Source organism: Fukomys damarensis, unplaced genomic scaffold (assembly GCF_012274545.1).
Source record: "Fukomys damarensis isolate Sample0158 unplaced genomic scaffold, DMR_v1.0_HiC HiC_scaffold_32, whole genome shotgun sequence".
NCBI classification, from domain to species: Eukaryota; Metazoa; Chordata; class Mammalia; order Rodentia; family Bathyergidae; genus Fukomys; species Fukomys damarensis.
Window position 1 is genome coordinate 40602501 of NW_022900944.1, and position 17811 is coordinate 40620311.

The window sequence follows — 17811 nt, forward strand, 5'->3', positions numbered from 1 at the left end:
AAAAAAAAAAAAAAAAAAAAAAAAAATTCTCTCCAAACCTTCTAAGTTCTATCTCTTATAGCACTGGCCATTTTAAATTTCTGGGGAGTACAGACAATTTGAAAGCATGAATTGTGCCTGGATTAGGTCAGGCTTCTGTGACGTTAGGCAAGACATTTCACCTTTCTTAGCTTCAGTTTCTTCGTGTGTATAATGGGGATAATAACCCTAAAGTCTGGCATGTAGGTTAAATAACCAACATAAAATAAGAAGTACAGAGTCTGGTTCATTGATATTACTCAGCAAATGGTAGCTTTTCTGTTGGGATCAAAGAAAAACCCATTCTTCAGCCAATCTGTAATTTCCTCATCTTTGACTATGGGAACTAAAATTCCCAAGAAGCCCTTAAACTAAGGGCACAAGCTGATCAAGTGGGAAATGGTTTTAAAGAGTGGAGAAAGGCTCTATGTCATTGCTTTATCTTTATTAGATGGACTGATGCTTGCCTGGCCTCTTCCTTCCACCTAAGTGATGCTCTAAATTTCAAGGAGAGAATGAGTATTCAACCAGCCAACTTCCCTGGTTCTGGAATGAGGAAAGTCGTAACAAAGATGTGTAGACAGAAAAAAATAGAACTTAATGTTTCATCAGATAAGCTGGAGAACTTGTAAAACTGAAGTAACAGGTTTTGTTGGTCTTTAACTGGAAATACGTAAAAGATTATTTGAATTGTCAAAGAATAAAGGCTATGAAGTTTAGAAGAACTTGGATAAAGTTCACAAGTAAGGGAATTAGGAAAAAAAAAAGCAATTATTGTGTACCATGGACAGTTACTGATGATTTGAGTCCCTCCTTGAACCTATCCTGACCTAGTCCACTCCCTCTGTGTTTCCCCGTGTCCAGATTGGAGACCGTGTCATGGCATTTGTCAACTACAATGCCTGGGCTGAGGTGGTCTGCACGCCCGTGGAGTTTGTCTACAAGATCCCAGAGGATATGAGCTTCTCCGAGGCTGCTGCATTCCCCATGAACTTCGTCACAGCCTACATGATGCTCTTCGAGGTTGCCAACCTCCGGGAAGGGATGTCTGTTCTGGTGCACTCGGCAGGTGGAGGAGTGGTAAGTTGGCTGCTTGTCAGTCACCTTCCTCAAGGTCATAATGGTGGAAGTGGTGGGACGCCCATTTGCCAATGGGACTCTTGTGACATGGCCATTAGCAAGAGTGCTCTGTGGTTCTGGTGGCGTTCAGTGATGGAAGAACTCCTAGAGCTGGTTGCATTAGGGACAGAGTGACCCTCAGAGATGCTACCTGTGGGTCTTAGGAAGAGGGACATGGTGGGCATCAGAGCCCGTTTCTGCCAAGAAGCACTCTCAGTCATATTATTTTGATGAACAGTGTCAGTCCATGAAAGATCCCTCACAAGCCATGTCCTACTCATATTTTAAGTGCCAAAATGGTGGACAGTTAACTTTTCAATAAATTGCAGTGGGCTCGAGATGGTTCCCACATTAATGACATTCTCATTTCTTTGTATTCTGGCCCAGTTTTTCTAGTGGGAATGAGCTAGACAGATATCATACTAACACGCTGGGACTTACACATGGGTGTACTTTGTGTGCTATCTTTCAGATGTGTCTTTGTCAAGGAGGAAAATAATGGAAATCAAAATTTCTGCTCCAGTGTTCAAGAGCAGCAGAATTTTTTTGTGTGGTTTGAATGTGTCTGAGTGCCAGTCATTCTGTGTTTATTTTATTCCTGCCATGGTCTACAGGGTTTAGGTGGAACTCCAGTCATTGTGAGACTAGTTGTTATTACTCACTAATTCAACAAATGCTTACTGATCACATCTCATGATCCAGACCCCATGGTTACAGGGGTCTATAGGGTTGGGTCCTGACATATCTACTAACAGACTGAGAAGTTCTGAGCTGGAGATTCTGTGGTTTGCTGAACTCAGAGATGAACTCTGAAGATTCAGATTATCTCAGAGATATCTTCCCTGGAGGTTTTGCTAACATTGATTTTTAAAAACAATCTTGGCTTTTTACAGCTATTAGGAAACTTACACAGGGCAAAGCATGTTTTTGTTTTTCCTTTCCCAGGAAACAAGTTTGCATCTAAAACCATGACTGCAAAGATATAAAAGTTTAGGGATGCCTTACCTTCAGTCACAGCAGCAAATGTGCTGATGTCTTTCTGACCATGAGTAAAGATACAATAAAAGTTAAACAGCCCTCAAGAAAGAAATGGATTTCGGCCCCAGCAATCTGCTAGCAGCAAGCAAGCCATTTAGAAGGTTGGCATTTATGAGCTTAGCGTGTTCTGCATGCAAAGTGTTAGAGGCTTGTTTTCATATTATCAAAATGAGCCTCAGCTTTTTAACAATGCTGGACTCAGTACTGCCAAGAGTCAACGTTTACACTTTGGCACCAGGGCTGATTCATTTCATCCTTTTCATTGTATTTATTTATGTGTTTTACTGGAACAAAGGGAATGTATCAGGGGCATGTATCTTACATAAAGGAAAAATCTTGGTAAATAACAAAAGTTTTTACTATGCCTTATTCTTAGCTTACAGACACGAACAAGAAATAAGAATTAAAATATAAAACTGATGAGTAACTAGGGAAAGAGACAATGAAGCAAGGAGAATAAGTTGATGCACACAACACAGGGTATGTTGTTCCAAAGCCTTGTTGTAGATGGACAGTTTGGTCACTTGGCTTCCAAATAGCGAGTGAAAATCAGGCAAAATCTATGTGAGCTAGTGTTCATTTGACAGAAACAAAGCCATTGCTATAGAAAACTATACCTAGTGCTAGATTTTGAGTGGAAGAATAGTTCTCATAAGAAATGTATGCTGAAGAGCAATGATCACCCCCAGTAGAACTCTTGTAGTAATATATCTATTTCCATAAAGCTTTTTTATACACCACACTCCCAATGCAATAAGATCAAAGTCAAGTCAGATTTAATGAAAGCAGATATCCTGGGGCCAAAAGGAGGTGGTCTGGCTTCAACTTGAGATAGAGGTCACAGGTACAGTTGAACTGCCTATCTCTCGGGTGGGAGGGGCTCCCTGAGCAGCATTTCTCTCGCCAGCAATGTTTGATAGTGTTCCAGTCACTACTAGAGAAAGGTGTACTTGTGGATTTGTGCGTGGGTAGCTGGGGTGAGGCGTTTTGAGATGAGGTTTTGCTATGTTGCCTAGAATGAGCTCCAGTGATACTCCTGCCTCAGCTGCCTGTAAGGCTGGGATATAGGTGTATTCCACCATGACCATCTGTGAATGCTCATCTCAGCTGGGGTATAGTTGGCAGTGCCCTATGAAAATGGCTTGGTGAGCCTTGATCACCCTACTCTGTGGTGGAAAGACCAGAGAGCTACCACCTCAGTTTGAATTAGATTCTTCTCAAGAAGGTGAATGACTTCTTATGCCAGATAGTCTAGATTATCAACTTGACTAAGATGCTCTTGGAGAGTGCCTGAACCCATAGCTGAATAGGCCATTAGGAGATGATGGGTCTCTTGGAAGGAAATGGCTCATGGGGCATGACCTTGGGAACCATATAGAGTCCCTGGTCCCTTCCTCCTGGGCACTTCCCCTGTTCTCTGCTTTGCGGATGCCATGAGTTGAGCAGCTTTCCTCCGCCATGCTTTTCTGCCATGATGGTCCTGCCTTGGAGTCAGCTAACCATGGAGTGAAACCTCTGAAACCATGGGCTAAAAATCAGCTTCTCTTCCGCTAAGCTGTCTATGTCAGGTACTTGGTCCTAGATACAAAAAGCTGACCAGTACACCCCTGTTTTCATGGTAGGAGAGCCCCATGATGATACGATTGTACCCATTATCTATGAGTAAAACACCCTGGAGAGAAATGGAGGTACTTCCCATGACCGATGAGAAATATGGGAACTACAACCACACATTGTGGTTGCCATGGCAGGCAGGACAACAGCACAACATCTGCCTCCTGCAAGTGTCCACATCAGCATCCCTGGAGCCTGTATTTACCTTACGTGGGGAAAGGAATTTTACAGGTGTGATTGACACAAAGACCCTGAGATGGAGAGATAATTTTGGAGTATCCAGTGGACCCACTGTCATGAGGGTTCTAAAAGGTGGAATAGTGAGGCAGAAGAGCCAAAGAGAGATTTGAAGCTGCCGCAACATTGGTGTTAATAATAAAGGAAGGGGCCGGGAGCCAAAGGGTACAGGTGCCTGTAGCAGAGACAGGAAGTGGATTCTCCCCGGAGCCTTCAGAAGGAACACAACCCTGTCAACACCTTGATTTGCGCCAAGTGAAGCCCATTTTGGATTCAGACATCAAAACTGTGAAATAATAACCCCATGTTTTTCAGTAGTGCTATGTTAGAGTAGCGAATCAGAGTAAAGTAGCTCAGCTTCCTTAAGCTGCCTCCCTCCCTCCCTATTCACTGTGGATCCCCCACAGGAGCCTCCACTGCTCTGTCAAATCTGGAAGGTGTTGTTTTCCTTCCACTTTCACACATCCACACGGCCTGAGATAGTAACACCCGTAATCACATCTTCAGTACCTGGTTGGAAATTGGCTCAGAATCCCCTACAGGGAAAGTAACAAAAGCAGCTACTGAGAGCGGGACTCCTGCCTGGGCCTCCCAGGGCGGTGCTGCTGTCAGTCCCACTTAAGCCCCGTCAGTCTGGAGTGCCTCGACAGAGGTGCTCAGTCTCTGGAGGGTATCAGGACTGTCAGTAGGAGGCTGTCTGGGTCCCCATCCACATTTCATGCTCTACAGCTCCCAGTGTCCTTCTCCTCCATGTTCAAATCGACTGAGCAGCCATCCCTGCAGGCAGTGAGCGTCGGTCCTGCTGGACAGGAGCAGGAGCCGATGGCGAGAGACGTGGGTTGAGCGAATGTCAGGGCCGCACTTTGACCCTGGCTGTGACCCATGTTGGTTGCTCGAGTTGCTCCCCGACCCAGTGCCTTAGCATGAGCCGGGCAGGGCTGGGATATGCCTCTCAGCGCCACCTTCCCCCTCCGGCCACACTGAACTAGCTGCTCCTTCTTCTCGGAACACACCCAGTGCTTGCAACCTTGTGCCCTGCCTGTAGTTTTTTCCTGCCAGGATGCTCTTCTCTCCCGGTTCCAAAGTCACCTCCTCTGAGAAGCCACACTGTACTTCTTTGTCTAGGTGACCTTCACCCTCTTGTGAAAGCCACAGGGGAATCCTTACAGCTGGTCATTTGCATGTGGGCTCAGCTTCAGAGCAGCATCTCCAGGCCAGAGCCAGCATCTACTGAAGGCCTGGTTGTGCAGTGGGAAGAACCTGAACTCAGCCCTTGGCTCCAGCATTTAGTAGCTGGGTCAGGGTGGGCGAGTTAATTTCTGTGAGGTAGAAATGATGCCAATAAGCATGTGCTTATTAAATGAGGAACAAAGGGCTTAGCATCATACCTCACATATCGCCTACGGTGTCTATGTATGGTAAGAAGAGAGGGAGAAAGGGAGAAAGAAGGGAAAGAGAGAGAGGGAGAGAAGGGAGTGATACGGGGCAGGGGGAGAGGGAGGGAAATAGATTCCTCGATATCCACAGTCCTGATCGCAACTTTGAACCCAAAGCAGGGGGTGAATAAACGATTCCATTCCGGCCAAATATTGATGCAGAAGCCAAAACTACTTCCGTATACACATTATACTCCCCGAGACGGTACAGTGAAAGTAGCACATCTGTCATGTTCTTCCCCAAACCCATAACCCAGCGAAATCACAGTAAAACGTCGAACAGGCCCAGCTTGAGGGAAGCTGTATAAATACCTGATCAGTACTCTGCAAACCTGCCAGGGCAATTACAGTCCAAGAAAGACAGAAATGGCCACAGTTCAGAGGAGACAGAGGAGCCATGACAAATAAAGAGCATATGGTACCCGGCATTGGATCCAAGGACTAAAAATGGACTTTAATGGAAAAGCTGATGAGATCCAAATGAAGTCTGTAGTTTAGCTATTAATCCGGTGTTCCTTCCCCAGCTCTGAATGCTCACCATAGCAGGATAGAGCATCACCATTAAGGAATCTGAGTACACGGGCAATATTCTCTCCTCATCCACCCTGTAAAGTTCAGTTATTCCAGGATAGAGACAGAGAGTTGGAGGGAAAGACAGATAGACATGCGTGCAGCCAGAGGATTATTGGCTGAGGGAAATAGATTTAGAATTCTCATCTCTCTGAGCCTATCTCTCCTCTCTGGCCATGGTACCATCTTTATTTTACACATCCTGAAAACAGCTGTCTCTTCTTCTCATTTGGCTCCTATTGCAAAGCATGAGAAGGACCGCACAAGGCATTGCTGAGTCTCTGGTGGGCTCAGGTCCCCGGGATCCCAGGCAAGAACATGGAGGAGGAAGAGGTGAGCAGATGGAGCAAAACTATTCTGGGTGCATGAGCCTGAGCAGGCCCGAGAGGCTTGGAAAGGAAAGAAACAGAGTTAAATGGCAACAGCCCAAGGAGCACATTCCATTCATTATGGATGAGACACGGGGTGCAGTGTCATTTGAACCCCACAAAAAGATCAAGCGCAGAAGGGAGGCAGAGACTGGGGAGGGCACAGCGAGGCTCACACTGGTGGCTTTCCCAGTGCCTGGTGGAACCACGCCGCACCTTAACAGCGAACCTCAGGAGCATGGGGCAAGTGAGGATTCTCAGTGGGATGCGTAGGACAGGCGGGCTTAGCATCTCGGCAGAGAAGACTCTGCCATCCAGCATTAGCAGCATTAACGGAGTCTGTTCATTCATTCATTCATCCGTTCATGCACTCCGTGAATTCTCCATGAAAGTGGAGGCGGGTGGACCTCCATGAGGGGTGGGGATTTGTTAGAAGTCCTCAGAAGTGGATGGGGTGGCCTTCACGGAAAGAATTCTGCACAGTAGGACATTTCTCATGTGCACCGAACCGCTGTTTTATGTGAGGCCCAGTCTCTCACCCACTTAACTGCAACAGCCATTTGACTGGCTTTCCGCCCATGGTTTCTGTGTTTATTCTTTTAACTCCTTGCTTGCAGCCAGAATGGTTCTGCCGACACACCACTCTGCTCTGGTCACACCCTGCTTATAGCCGCAGTGGTTCTCACTGTTCTTGGTGCAGTTCATTCTTCTTAGCGTCCTGGCACACATGTCCCACATCACGCCCCCCAACACCCTCTCTCTGGTCAAGGCTCCTGTTCCTTTCCCCTTTGCTAGCACAGAAGGACTGCAGCTTCTGGGGGCAGTGTGGCAAAGACAGCTAGCTGGCCAGCACACTCTGCCCTGCTTGTAGTAAGCAGCTGCCCGGGCAGGGACTGCAGTGTAACCTGCCTGCTCCTGCTGCATCTAGCTGGGACCTGTGCTTGAGTTTGGGCCAATGCGATGTGGGCAGAGGCCATGGAATACACACCACCCCCAGGCCACCCTTCTACTAGGTCCCTGCCATCGCTCTCCCTGCTTTCCTGTAAGTGTGTGTTTAACCTGGAAGCCTGCGTTACGCATGGCACGGCTTCCATCAGCCTGGGGGCCCCAATCCGGTCCCTGCCACACTGGCAAGTGGACTTTGTATGCACAGGGAGGACATGCAGTTTCTCCTGTCTGGAACTACTCAGATTTCCAGGATCAGCAGCCACCATAGCTCCTCCTGGTGGACCTGGCTCTTCTTCCTACCCTCCTCCTCCTCACTCTGCTGTCCTCTGGGCAATGGTTGTGACCTGGGGCCTGGAGTTAGCTCATGGCCAGAGCTCATTGTTCGGAGCAGCTGCTTTGCTTCCCAGTCCCTTTATTTGCATACTGGGAATGAGAAGGGTCCAGCACAGACCCGCAGAGGGAGCCGCTGCTTCAGAGGCTCTTCACACAGGACAGGCCCCAGCCTCAAGAAAGTGTCGGCTGCTCCAAGCCCCTTGTCAGAGCGCCCGGATCTTTTTGAGCCTGGTCCCTGCCATATAACAACTGCAGTAATTGAAGACCAAAAAACAGTCTGCCGCAAGCCTTTAAGGAATATATATATATATATATTCTAGAATAATTATTTGCTGAGTTAAAGAGCTGTTATTGAATTGGTCCTGTTGCGTTAGAGATCAGTTTTGGAGGCCTTCAAGCTGTTAGGGCCCCTACGTTCTGAGTATCCTCCCTGGATTACTTGATCTGCACTTGATATGTGGCTCTAGGTGACTGAGTTCCCCTTCCATGGCCCCTGTGCCTGCCCATTACCCGCGCCACCACCATCTCATGGCTCTGGTACCCTGCGCCATCGTCCCTCAGTGTGTGCAATTGCAAAGATGGACGGAAGCAAAGACGTCACTAACTTCTGCTGGTCACCAGCTGTGCCCTAGGCCTCTGAAATGTTACTCCCTTAACTCTCCCCAAGCCCCCCCTTGGCAGTGTGTGACCGTGAGGAGAGCCACCAGTGAGCCCTCCAGTTAGTCTCCTTGGGTTTAATCCCAAAGCTATCTCACTAACCCCTCTAAGACTCAGTTTGCCCGTCTGAAAAGTGGGGATGACGGTAGTGCTAGCCTTGGGTGTTCCTGGCAGCCCTGAAGGGGCTTTGGATGTGTGATCGATATCCATAGAATTTAGTTATTATAACTTTTCAGGGGCACAGTTTCCATGCTCTTTTAAGGTTGCACTGTTACTCAGTCGCAAGGCCACGTCTGAACACGTTGGAACCCGAATACCCAGGACTGGGGATTCCCAAGGCACTGGTCTTGGCGCTACCCCAGAGTGAGGGCCTCAGAAACATGTGCTGCACCCTCGCTGCTTCTGCCTGCCCCACCTTGCACCCTGGATAAGGGAGGCTTCGCTGGAGAACACACTCGTCCCGAGGGCCTGCGATGACAGGACAGAGAACTCCTGAAAACCTAGAGAGCGGAGTGGCTGTAAGGCGTCCTCCACGAACAATTAAAGGACAAGGACGAACCGCGGTGGCACCACAGGAGGACGGGCCGGAGCTGAGGGGTCCCGGCAAAGCTGAAGACCGCTTTCTCCAAATGCTGACCCTGGGAAAGGAGCCTTCGCTTTCCCAAGTTGGAAACTTGCTCCCAAGGTGAGTCGTGGGACAGGGATTCCATCCATGCAGGAGCCTCGGTGCTGACAGCCAGGATGCCTCATCCCAGCAGGTCTCTCTCACACACGCAGTCATACACACGCACTTCTTCTGAGCTACGTCTACATCTGGCAGAGCCTCACTTGGTCTTCACTCTACTTGCTTTTAGTTGCTCTCCAGTAAATCATGATGAGCTTGAAGAAACTACCTTTATCATAAATATTGGAAAGGCTGACTCTGGCCTCTGAGACAGACTTCATTGGCTCCATATCTGTTGAGTAAATATAGTGGCCCTTGAGGAGAGAGGCACTAAAGTAGATCGAGCTCAGTCATCTCCATACATTTTCTATGAGGAAGACGCCATTGCTGCCCCCATGTTAATGGAAGAAACCAGGACACAGAGAGGTTAAGTAACTGGTCCCAGGTCACACAGCTATTAAGTGGGAAAACTGCCATGGAACTCTCTTTGGATACAAAACCCATGCTTTTAAGTGCTGGGCTGTGCTGAAAAAGCCGTTTCTGCTTTCAGTGTGGGGAATGGGTTTCATAACATGAGTCTGCTGGGACTTTCTTCTTCACGAACTGAGGCCATCTGGGTTTGTCCAGAAGCTGAGTAACCTGGGGCAGAGGGGGATATCAGTGGGCACAAGTGACTTTTCCAGCCGCTGGGCAGACTCAGTGCTGGCACTGCCCTTGGGGTTAACTGTTTAGCAGAAATTCAGCCCCAGACTATTTTGCCCCAAAGGCAGGGGGACTGCATCCCCCTTCCCTGCATCTTCACCAAGCCCAGTAGAGCTGGACTCAGTGGTGCCCGCCTGTAGTCACGGCTACTCGGGAAGCTGAGGCCGGAAGGCTGTGCTTTCAAGACCAGCCTGGACAACTCAGTGAGACCCTGCCTGGAACAAAAACACAAAAAAGGGCTGGGACGGAGCTCAGAGGTGAAGCAGCCTATGCTCAATCCCCAGTACTGAAAAAAAAAAAAAATACTGTAGAAAGAGAAAAGGAACCAAGAAGTCCTTGTGTCTCTGGTTACCGGGCAAGAGACCTTGAGCAGCTTCTTAACTTCCGTGGACCCAGTTCATGTTCATTATTGTTCATGATAATGATGCTCATCTCTGAGTTTTTATAGAGGGTCACAGTAGGATTAGCATGCTCTCAGGCACATTGAAAATTCAGACTGTCATCGCTGTTTGTTACCATCACGTCATTGTCATTATGCGATTAGAAAATATTACTCCGCAATGCTTTGTAGTTAGGCGCAGGAAAGCACGAGATCACAGTCACAGTACGGTGCACGGTGGGGACCTGAGCTGAGGTGGAGAAAGCCAGTCTGGCCCCACTTGGGACAGTCTTCACCCAGTGGCCCATCGCTGCCTGTGGATTGGAGACATCCATCGTCTCGTGGCCCCCTTTCTAAGCATCGGCTCCTTGAACACCTAGGACACGACCACACTTCAAGGGACAGTCAGCTCCAGAGCTCTGGGCACTCACGAGGACTCAAACACATGGACTTGTCTTCACTGAAGTTTGAAGGACCTGCTTTGCTAAAGACGCACCCGAAAGGCCACAGTTGCTTCCTGGAACATTACTGCCTTGTTAAGAAGTACAGTGGGTTCGGCTTGGAATGAGCCACACTGAGGTAGGCGGTCTCTGTTCTGACCCCTCCCGCCAGGCTATGGGCCCCAGGCCGGCCCATGGGAACCATACCTGGGCTCCGCCTGCAGTCCACTCCAAGCCTGTCAGTTCAACCCTTTGCCTTCCCTTGTTGCTCACTCCTGCTCAGAACACACTTGGACACCGCAGCTCTCCACCTGCTGTCTCCCTTTTCTCTCTCTCTTCCTCCTCTTCATTCTCTCCTTTTCTTCCTTCCCTTCCTCCTCCTCTTCCTCCTTCTGCTCTGTTTCTCTTCTTCCTCTCTGTCTCTTATCTCCACGTCCTTTCTCTCCTTTATTTTCCCTTCTTACTTTCTTTCTCCCTCACTTCGTGCCTTTGCTCTCTGCCCAGTCCCCCATCATCCCCATCATCTGTTAAGTACAGGCCCTGGGGAGAACTGTGGTGCCTCTGGATGTTATAGTTAGGATTCAAAAATGTCCTCCCAAAGGCTCTCGGGATCAAAGGCTTCTGGGCAGTGACTGGATCATGGACGCGTTAACCTCATCAGTGGTTGGATCCATCGATGGATGAGTTCAGACCTGATGGGTAGTTAGGGTGATTAGGAGGAGGGGCCCAGTTGGAGGAAGTGAGTCGTGGAGGAGGGACTGTGTCTTATCTCCAGACTCTCTCTTGCTGCATGTGCGCTCTTTCCTTCTCTCTGCTTCTTGGCTGCCATGAGCCGGGCAGCTTTCATTACTATGCCCTTCTGCCATGACGTTTTGCCTCTCCGTGTGCCTAACACCAATGGAGCCAGCTGACCACGTACTGAAGCCTTTGAGACCATGAGCCAAAACAAACTTTTATTCCTTTGAATTGTTTATCTCAGGTATTTTGGGCATTCTACAACCTCAGGTCTGATCCAACCTTCCAGAAGCCTAAAGTGTTATAAATAAGACATAGGTTTCCTAAAGTGGCCCGCCACTTCCTGATGGCAGCAGTGCCAGGGAGGAGAAGTTAAGGGTGGGGTGGCTATAAAATGTGAGGACCTGAGCCCCTGCCCTTGGAGATCAGAGAGGGCTGCTCGGGAGCTAAACTGGAAGTTGGTGCTCTCCGGAGGAGGAGGCAGTGCAAAGAAAGGGCACCGACAAGGGACCAGGTCATCATTACGGAGCTGCGAGAGTACGGGGAAGAGAGGAGGAGGACAGAGGACAGACTAGTAAGTACCGGGCTGGTACCTAACCACACAGCGGCCATGTTAATGATGGTGCACTCCTCTCGGGCTTGATTCTGATCCCGAAAGCCACGAGGAGGAGCCACTAGGAGATTGAACTCATGGCTGACATTTATTATAAATCCTATGTGGGAGATCTCGGGAAAGGTGGTCCGATTGGAGAGCCAGTATGGGAGTCAGGTGATTCTGAGATGGCTGTGTTCCTTCTAAGAGATCTCTCAGAGCAATTGGAGCAGGGCTTTGTTCAGAGATTCAGACATCTAGGGCTTTGTCCGTCTGTTGGTCTGTTGTCATATGATATGGTTAACTTACGATGGCCCTTTCCCATCCTTGGCCCTCCCTCAGATTTCTTTTGTGAAATATCACGGTCCCAGTGTTTCTTCTGTAACACAAAGAGACTCGTACTTCTTCTATAAATTGAGGTAGACCCAGCATTTCTTCTGCAAGAGGAGGTTGACCCACGGTCTCTAGGTCCCTTCTGCCTTCATGCAGGCTCCTGTGTTTTCTTCATGATGCTGCCACTCTTTTCCTCCTGGATGAAAACGTTTTCGGTGATTACTCTGCATGCCAACATCCCTTTCTCTCACTCTTTCCCTCCCACCATGAACCCCTTCTTTAAATTCTTAGAGAGGCAGAAAGCCAGTTGACAACAGTCATCAAGCATTCCATTCCATCTTTGGGCAGACTTCTGGAATTGGAATCCTGATTTTTGTGACTTCTTTCTCAGCTGTGTGTCATTCTCCGTGGGTATAACATAGTCATTATTCTTCATACGGCACGGTATTGTAAAGATCGAATCAATCTGTGCAAAACATCTGAACAATGCCTGACACATGGCGAGTATTCAATAAATGTCACCTAACATGACTGTGGCACTGCTAGGATGGGGAGCGTAGGACACCCTTCTGGGCCCAGGTGCACATTTCTCCTGGCTGCTGGGGCTGTCTGCTGCTGTGATTGCTGCCCTCTCTGGAGGCAGCCCTGAAAGCAAAGCAGCTGTGTCCTTCGAGGTTTCCCCTTGTTGGCGGGTGTGTGTCCTGTTGGATGCAAGGTCTCTTGACCCTCTAAAGGGCTAGTCCAGGCTTGGAACTCCTCACAGGACCAGCAAGTCTCCTCTTGCTCCTGAGAGCACCTGCCAGTAACACCGAGCCTGCAGATCTCCCTCAAGTCTTCGCAGGGAGCCTACACTGCCATAGTTATCGCGGTGACTGCTATTAGGCATCACACAGTGGTCAGGGCAAACCTGCCTGTACATCCTGTCCAGGGGCAGAACCTCCCACCCTTGGCTCTCTCTGGACCTTGCTGCATAATCTCTGAGCTCACTTAGTTCTGAAAACCCACCTTCTCTGTCCCAGGAATCCTCCACATTGCCCACAGCTTTGCTGAGTGCCCAGAAGAAACTAATAAATGTGAGTGGGTTGCATAAGTAGAGGACCAGGTAGCTGATGGATACCCATTTCTTCTGAAATCATTTCAGCTCCCCAAGGGTAGTAATAAATCCAGGATAGATGCCAACAAAAAGATCAGAATGACCTCACAGATGGCCCTGTGCTGAGCAGCCTTGGCTTTACCTTCCTAAAGTGGGATTTGCTGGCCATGTCAAAGAGAGAGAAATAAAGCTTTCCTGGTCTCTGCTTAGAACAGAAGAGGGTAGGGTCAGGGATGTAGCTCAACAGTGCTGAGACTGCCTGGCATGCACAAGGCCCTGAGTTCAATTTGCAGGACTGCACCCCCCAAATAAAGCAAAGGGGAATAAATTAAAAGTTATAGGAATAGTTTCCTATTTGGTCAAATTAACTTCTCTGTACCTCTGTTTTCCCCATCTTCATAACGAGGATAAAAGGGTTGAATGTTACAGCCCCAGAGCTCTGAGAAAAGAACCTGACGTAGAAGAACATCACAAAGAGTTGAGTGTCACTGCCACAGTGCAATGGTGCTTTGAAACGTGCCAAGTATGTTAAATGCAGAGCTAAAGAATATGTATTTACTCATTTGGGTCCTCTAAATTAGTCTGTGTTCGTTCATCTCCGATATGGTGTAGAAGTTAAGAGTCTTCAGAGTGAGACTGACCGATGCTTGGATCCCAGCTCAGGACCTTACCAGATGCTCTTACGTTACTTCTTTTCTCTAAGAGTCAGCTTGATTTCACTTTGTCTCAAAGACATAGTGGCATCCATGCCTGGACCCCGCAGAGGAAGAGACAGAAAGCCTCAAACTCAGATTGCTCATTTCCTTCCAAGAAGAAACATTAAACTCTCTTTCTGGGGTTGAATGGACACAAGGGTCAGTTGCAATAGTCACATGGACAGTGCCTCCTCCGGGCCTGGGCCTGTGTGGGGCCCTGCAGAGACGGAGATGGGTGAGACACAGTGCTCCCCTCCCCAGCTGTCTGCGGGAGACGAGCAAGCAACTCAACACGTGAATGCAGCATGGAGTCTGTAGTAACAGAACCAGTGGGTGTAATTCACAGGGAAGTGGTTCATTATTTGGGGTGTAGAGGAGGGATTGATTAACAGGTTTCTTACACAGAAAAAGGAGTTTCTAAAATAGCGAGGAAACATGGCCCAAGAGCCCAGGAAAGCATGGTGCTTAGAAAGAGCCATGAGCCTTAGGTTTGGCCCAGCCTGAGGGCAGGTGTTAATAAGGCAGAAAGGGGACCTGTGACACGCCGGGGCCCGACTCCCCTGTGATGTTGGCTTTCACAGGCCCCTCCATTCTCCACATTCCCTGCTCCATGATTTCCCCATGACTCTGAAGAGTTACACTGATCAATGAATGAATTTCAGGACCAAAGTGGTAAATTCTCCAGTCTTACTGACTCAGTCTCTATACGTCAATATATAAAAAGTGAACAATGTGGCGTATTTTTCCACGCTCACCTTTCACAAGTGTGCTGTTGGGAAGCTGTGTGTTCGTTATTTTACGTATGCTGACAACTGTGTGCAGCATGGACTATGAACATCAACCCATTTTGAGATTTCAAAGATGGAAACTTACTGAAGAGAAACTGGGTGCAGTACCAAATCTCATGGTTGGCAGAGATACAGGTAAAATCCGCTTTGATGGATCTTCCTCAAAACCAGTGTCCTAAACTACAAATATGGGTCAGGAAACAGGGAAGAAAACAGCAGGTCTAGGCTTCTCCATCTGCTCCTGGCTTCCGACAGCCCTACTATTTTTGGAGTGTGGAAGGGACTTGGCTTCCAACTCTCTTTGCTGATGGACCGTGGGGCTGATGGACCTGGGCAGTGGAAGGGTGAAGATGAAGCCTACCCCACACTCGTGTCTAGAGCCCAACAGATCCATCTCAGTAGGGTTGCTAGAGTTAGCAAATACAAATTTTATCTACAGTCTGTACTTCCCAGGGGCTGCCGAGTCTCGTAGAGAGCTCTAAACCATCCAAGGAATTAATTACAGCATCGAGGTGGAAAGCCTGGACTTGAGGTGATTAGGGGACCCATCCGGTCGAGAATGCATTAAGGAGGGCAAATATTTTAAGCCTCAGGAGCAGCAAATGAAGGGAGCCCTGTTCTCCAGAGCTCACCCCATGGTGAGGAAAAGGCCACACATGCCAAGCCTGCCTCCCCTGCACAGGTCCAAGGAGAGGCCAGTCTTCCTTCCTCTTGCTCAGGACTTGTCCTCAGCCATGCCACCCACAGCATGACAGGGTTAGGCCTAGAGGCCTGGGCCTACTGGTGCAGAGTGAGGGATGATCGGGGGTGGACCTTAGTCAGTCACCCAGGAGCCTTTTATTTAGCACTTCCTGGTGAGTAGAACAGATGCAATGAACAGACAAAACAGGCCCCGTCCTCAGGGACAGACACATAGCAAACTCAAATATTTTCATAGATGCCAAGTATCTGCATGTGTGTAAATAATATACGTACCTGTGCCTATGTCTACACATAGAGTGAATAGGGATCACGTCACTATCATAGCAAATAATGGGGAAGAGGCCTGCTGCAGATTGAATTTTCAGAAGTGACCCCACTGACTGAGTGACTCTGAAACAATAGGAGTTGATATGAGAAGCAGGAGGCAGCACCTTGCTAGCTTTAGGACACAGCAAACGCCCAGGCAGGAATTGCAAACGGGATGAAGTCATCGGACAGGACTGCTCTCCTTGTGGAGTTACGGAGGCAGCTAATAGAGATCCAGCCTGTGGCCCGTGGGGCTTCACAGTAGACCCCTGCAATCCACTGCCACATCCCTGTTCCTGAGCTTGCAGCCCAAAGCCCCGTTCACAGTAGCAGATTGACACAGCTCTCTGATTGGAGTAGGTGATGGCTGATTTGCCACTGGGCCTGTGCTGGGGGCAGGCTGCAAGTGGTCCAGAGTTACCGTCCCCAGGAGCATTTTCTCCGCACGTGCAGGATGGAAGCTGGGGATCAGCTGCGCTTCTCCATGGGAGAACCCTGAGGTCCATTCTGTAGGGTCCCCACCAGCATGGGTGTTGCAGCAAGGGGTGAGCTGTCCCTCCTTTTCCTGCCTCACCGCTCTACTGCTGCCTCATACTTCCTGAGCTCTATTCCCAAATAAACTTATGTGCACCTTCATTTTAATCTTAGAATCCATTTCTAGGGAATCCCAAAGCCTTGAACAAATCTTTCACAATCAGCCGGAGGTTAACACAAGCACCTCTCCCTGTAATGCCCTCCCACAAACCGTGTCATATCCAGCCATGTCTCTCTGTCCCTCCCCTTATAACTATGAACTTTCCAGCCTGAGTGCCTCTGCTAGCTCCCCTTGTTTGTCTACTTGGAAACTTTCTATTAATCATTTAAATGTTACCTCCTCTTGGGAGCCTTCCCTGCTCTCTTCCTCTACATCCTCTACGTTGACTTTCCAATATTGTCCTTACCTTGTTCCATCCACCCATCCATCCCTCCATCCATCTGCTCATCCATCTATCTATCCATCCACATATCCAACAGTTATGGATTATTTTCCTTTATATAGCAGGCTCTGAGTTCTGCAGTTAGCCCTCCAACTTCCTGTTCAAGACAGATCTTGAAGTCAGGATGACTCTTAGACACTTTTGCCTCCAGCGTGCAGCATGGGATGTAGAATTCAGGGGGTACCCTGCAGTGGTCGGATCCAATTCAGTGGATGGATTTCACCTGATGTAGGCAAAGATCACCTGTGTAATGATAATGAGGTCCTTAATTGCACAGGGGCGGGCACATTAAATAAACGGGTATGCTATCATCAAAATGTGAGCCACAGATAGACACCACTTCATTGTTTAAAACAGCTTGTAAGCCAGTAAACCAGAGATCTCATTTGATTTTGCAATACCAAAATGTATCCCTCAAGGGAAATAGTCCTTGGCAGGTGTCATGTCATCCCCCTGTGGATCTCCATGCTATAGATACTTTTTTATTTCATTTTATTTTTTGTGGTACCAGGAATCAAACTTAGGACCTTGTGCTTGTGAGGCAGGTGTGGTGCCACTGAGCTAAATCCCCAGCCCTAGATCCTCTCTTTGGAACTTTGCTTACTCTTTAACCTCACAATTGCATAGTGCTAGGGCTGTCAGACAAAACACAGGATGTGACCCTAACTAGTGGTAATAGCTTTTAAAGACAGACAGACAGAGAGTCTATTCAAACAATGGGCATCTAAATTCTATCCAGCAATGTGCTGTGTGCCGAGTACACAGTGGTAAAACAGATGTAGACTGGGTCTTCTGCAGCTCACAAAGATCTATGTACGTAGATGGACAGGGGAATATGCTTTAATCACAGTATAACATAATTTCCTGTAAGACATGAACTGATTAAAAGGAATTATAGTACAGACCTACAATAGCATACACTGTAGCCATTAGAAACTGGTGATATTAAAATTCTTTGCTTGATCCACCAGAATACAATATAGGCTTACAAAGAGAAAAACTAATAATTAGAGTACTCATTGGTCTATTCAGCATGTCTCCAATTCTGTGAGTAACCAAAGATGTTG

General features: G+C 48.2%; 1 protein-coding gene across 1 annotated transcript in view; it reads left to right on the top strand.

The window, feature by feature from the left end:
* The window catches only part of Vat1l (vesicle amine transport 1 like), a 156019-nt gene that overhangs the window by 31118 nt on the left and 107090 nt on the right, over window positions 1-17811 (top strand). The window contains exon 3 of the mRNA XM_033757895.1: window positions 883-1098. Coding sequence (XP_033613786.1) covers window positions 883-1098 — 216 coding nt within the window. The remainder of the gene's footprint in view (window positions 1-882; window positions 1099-17811) is intronic.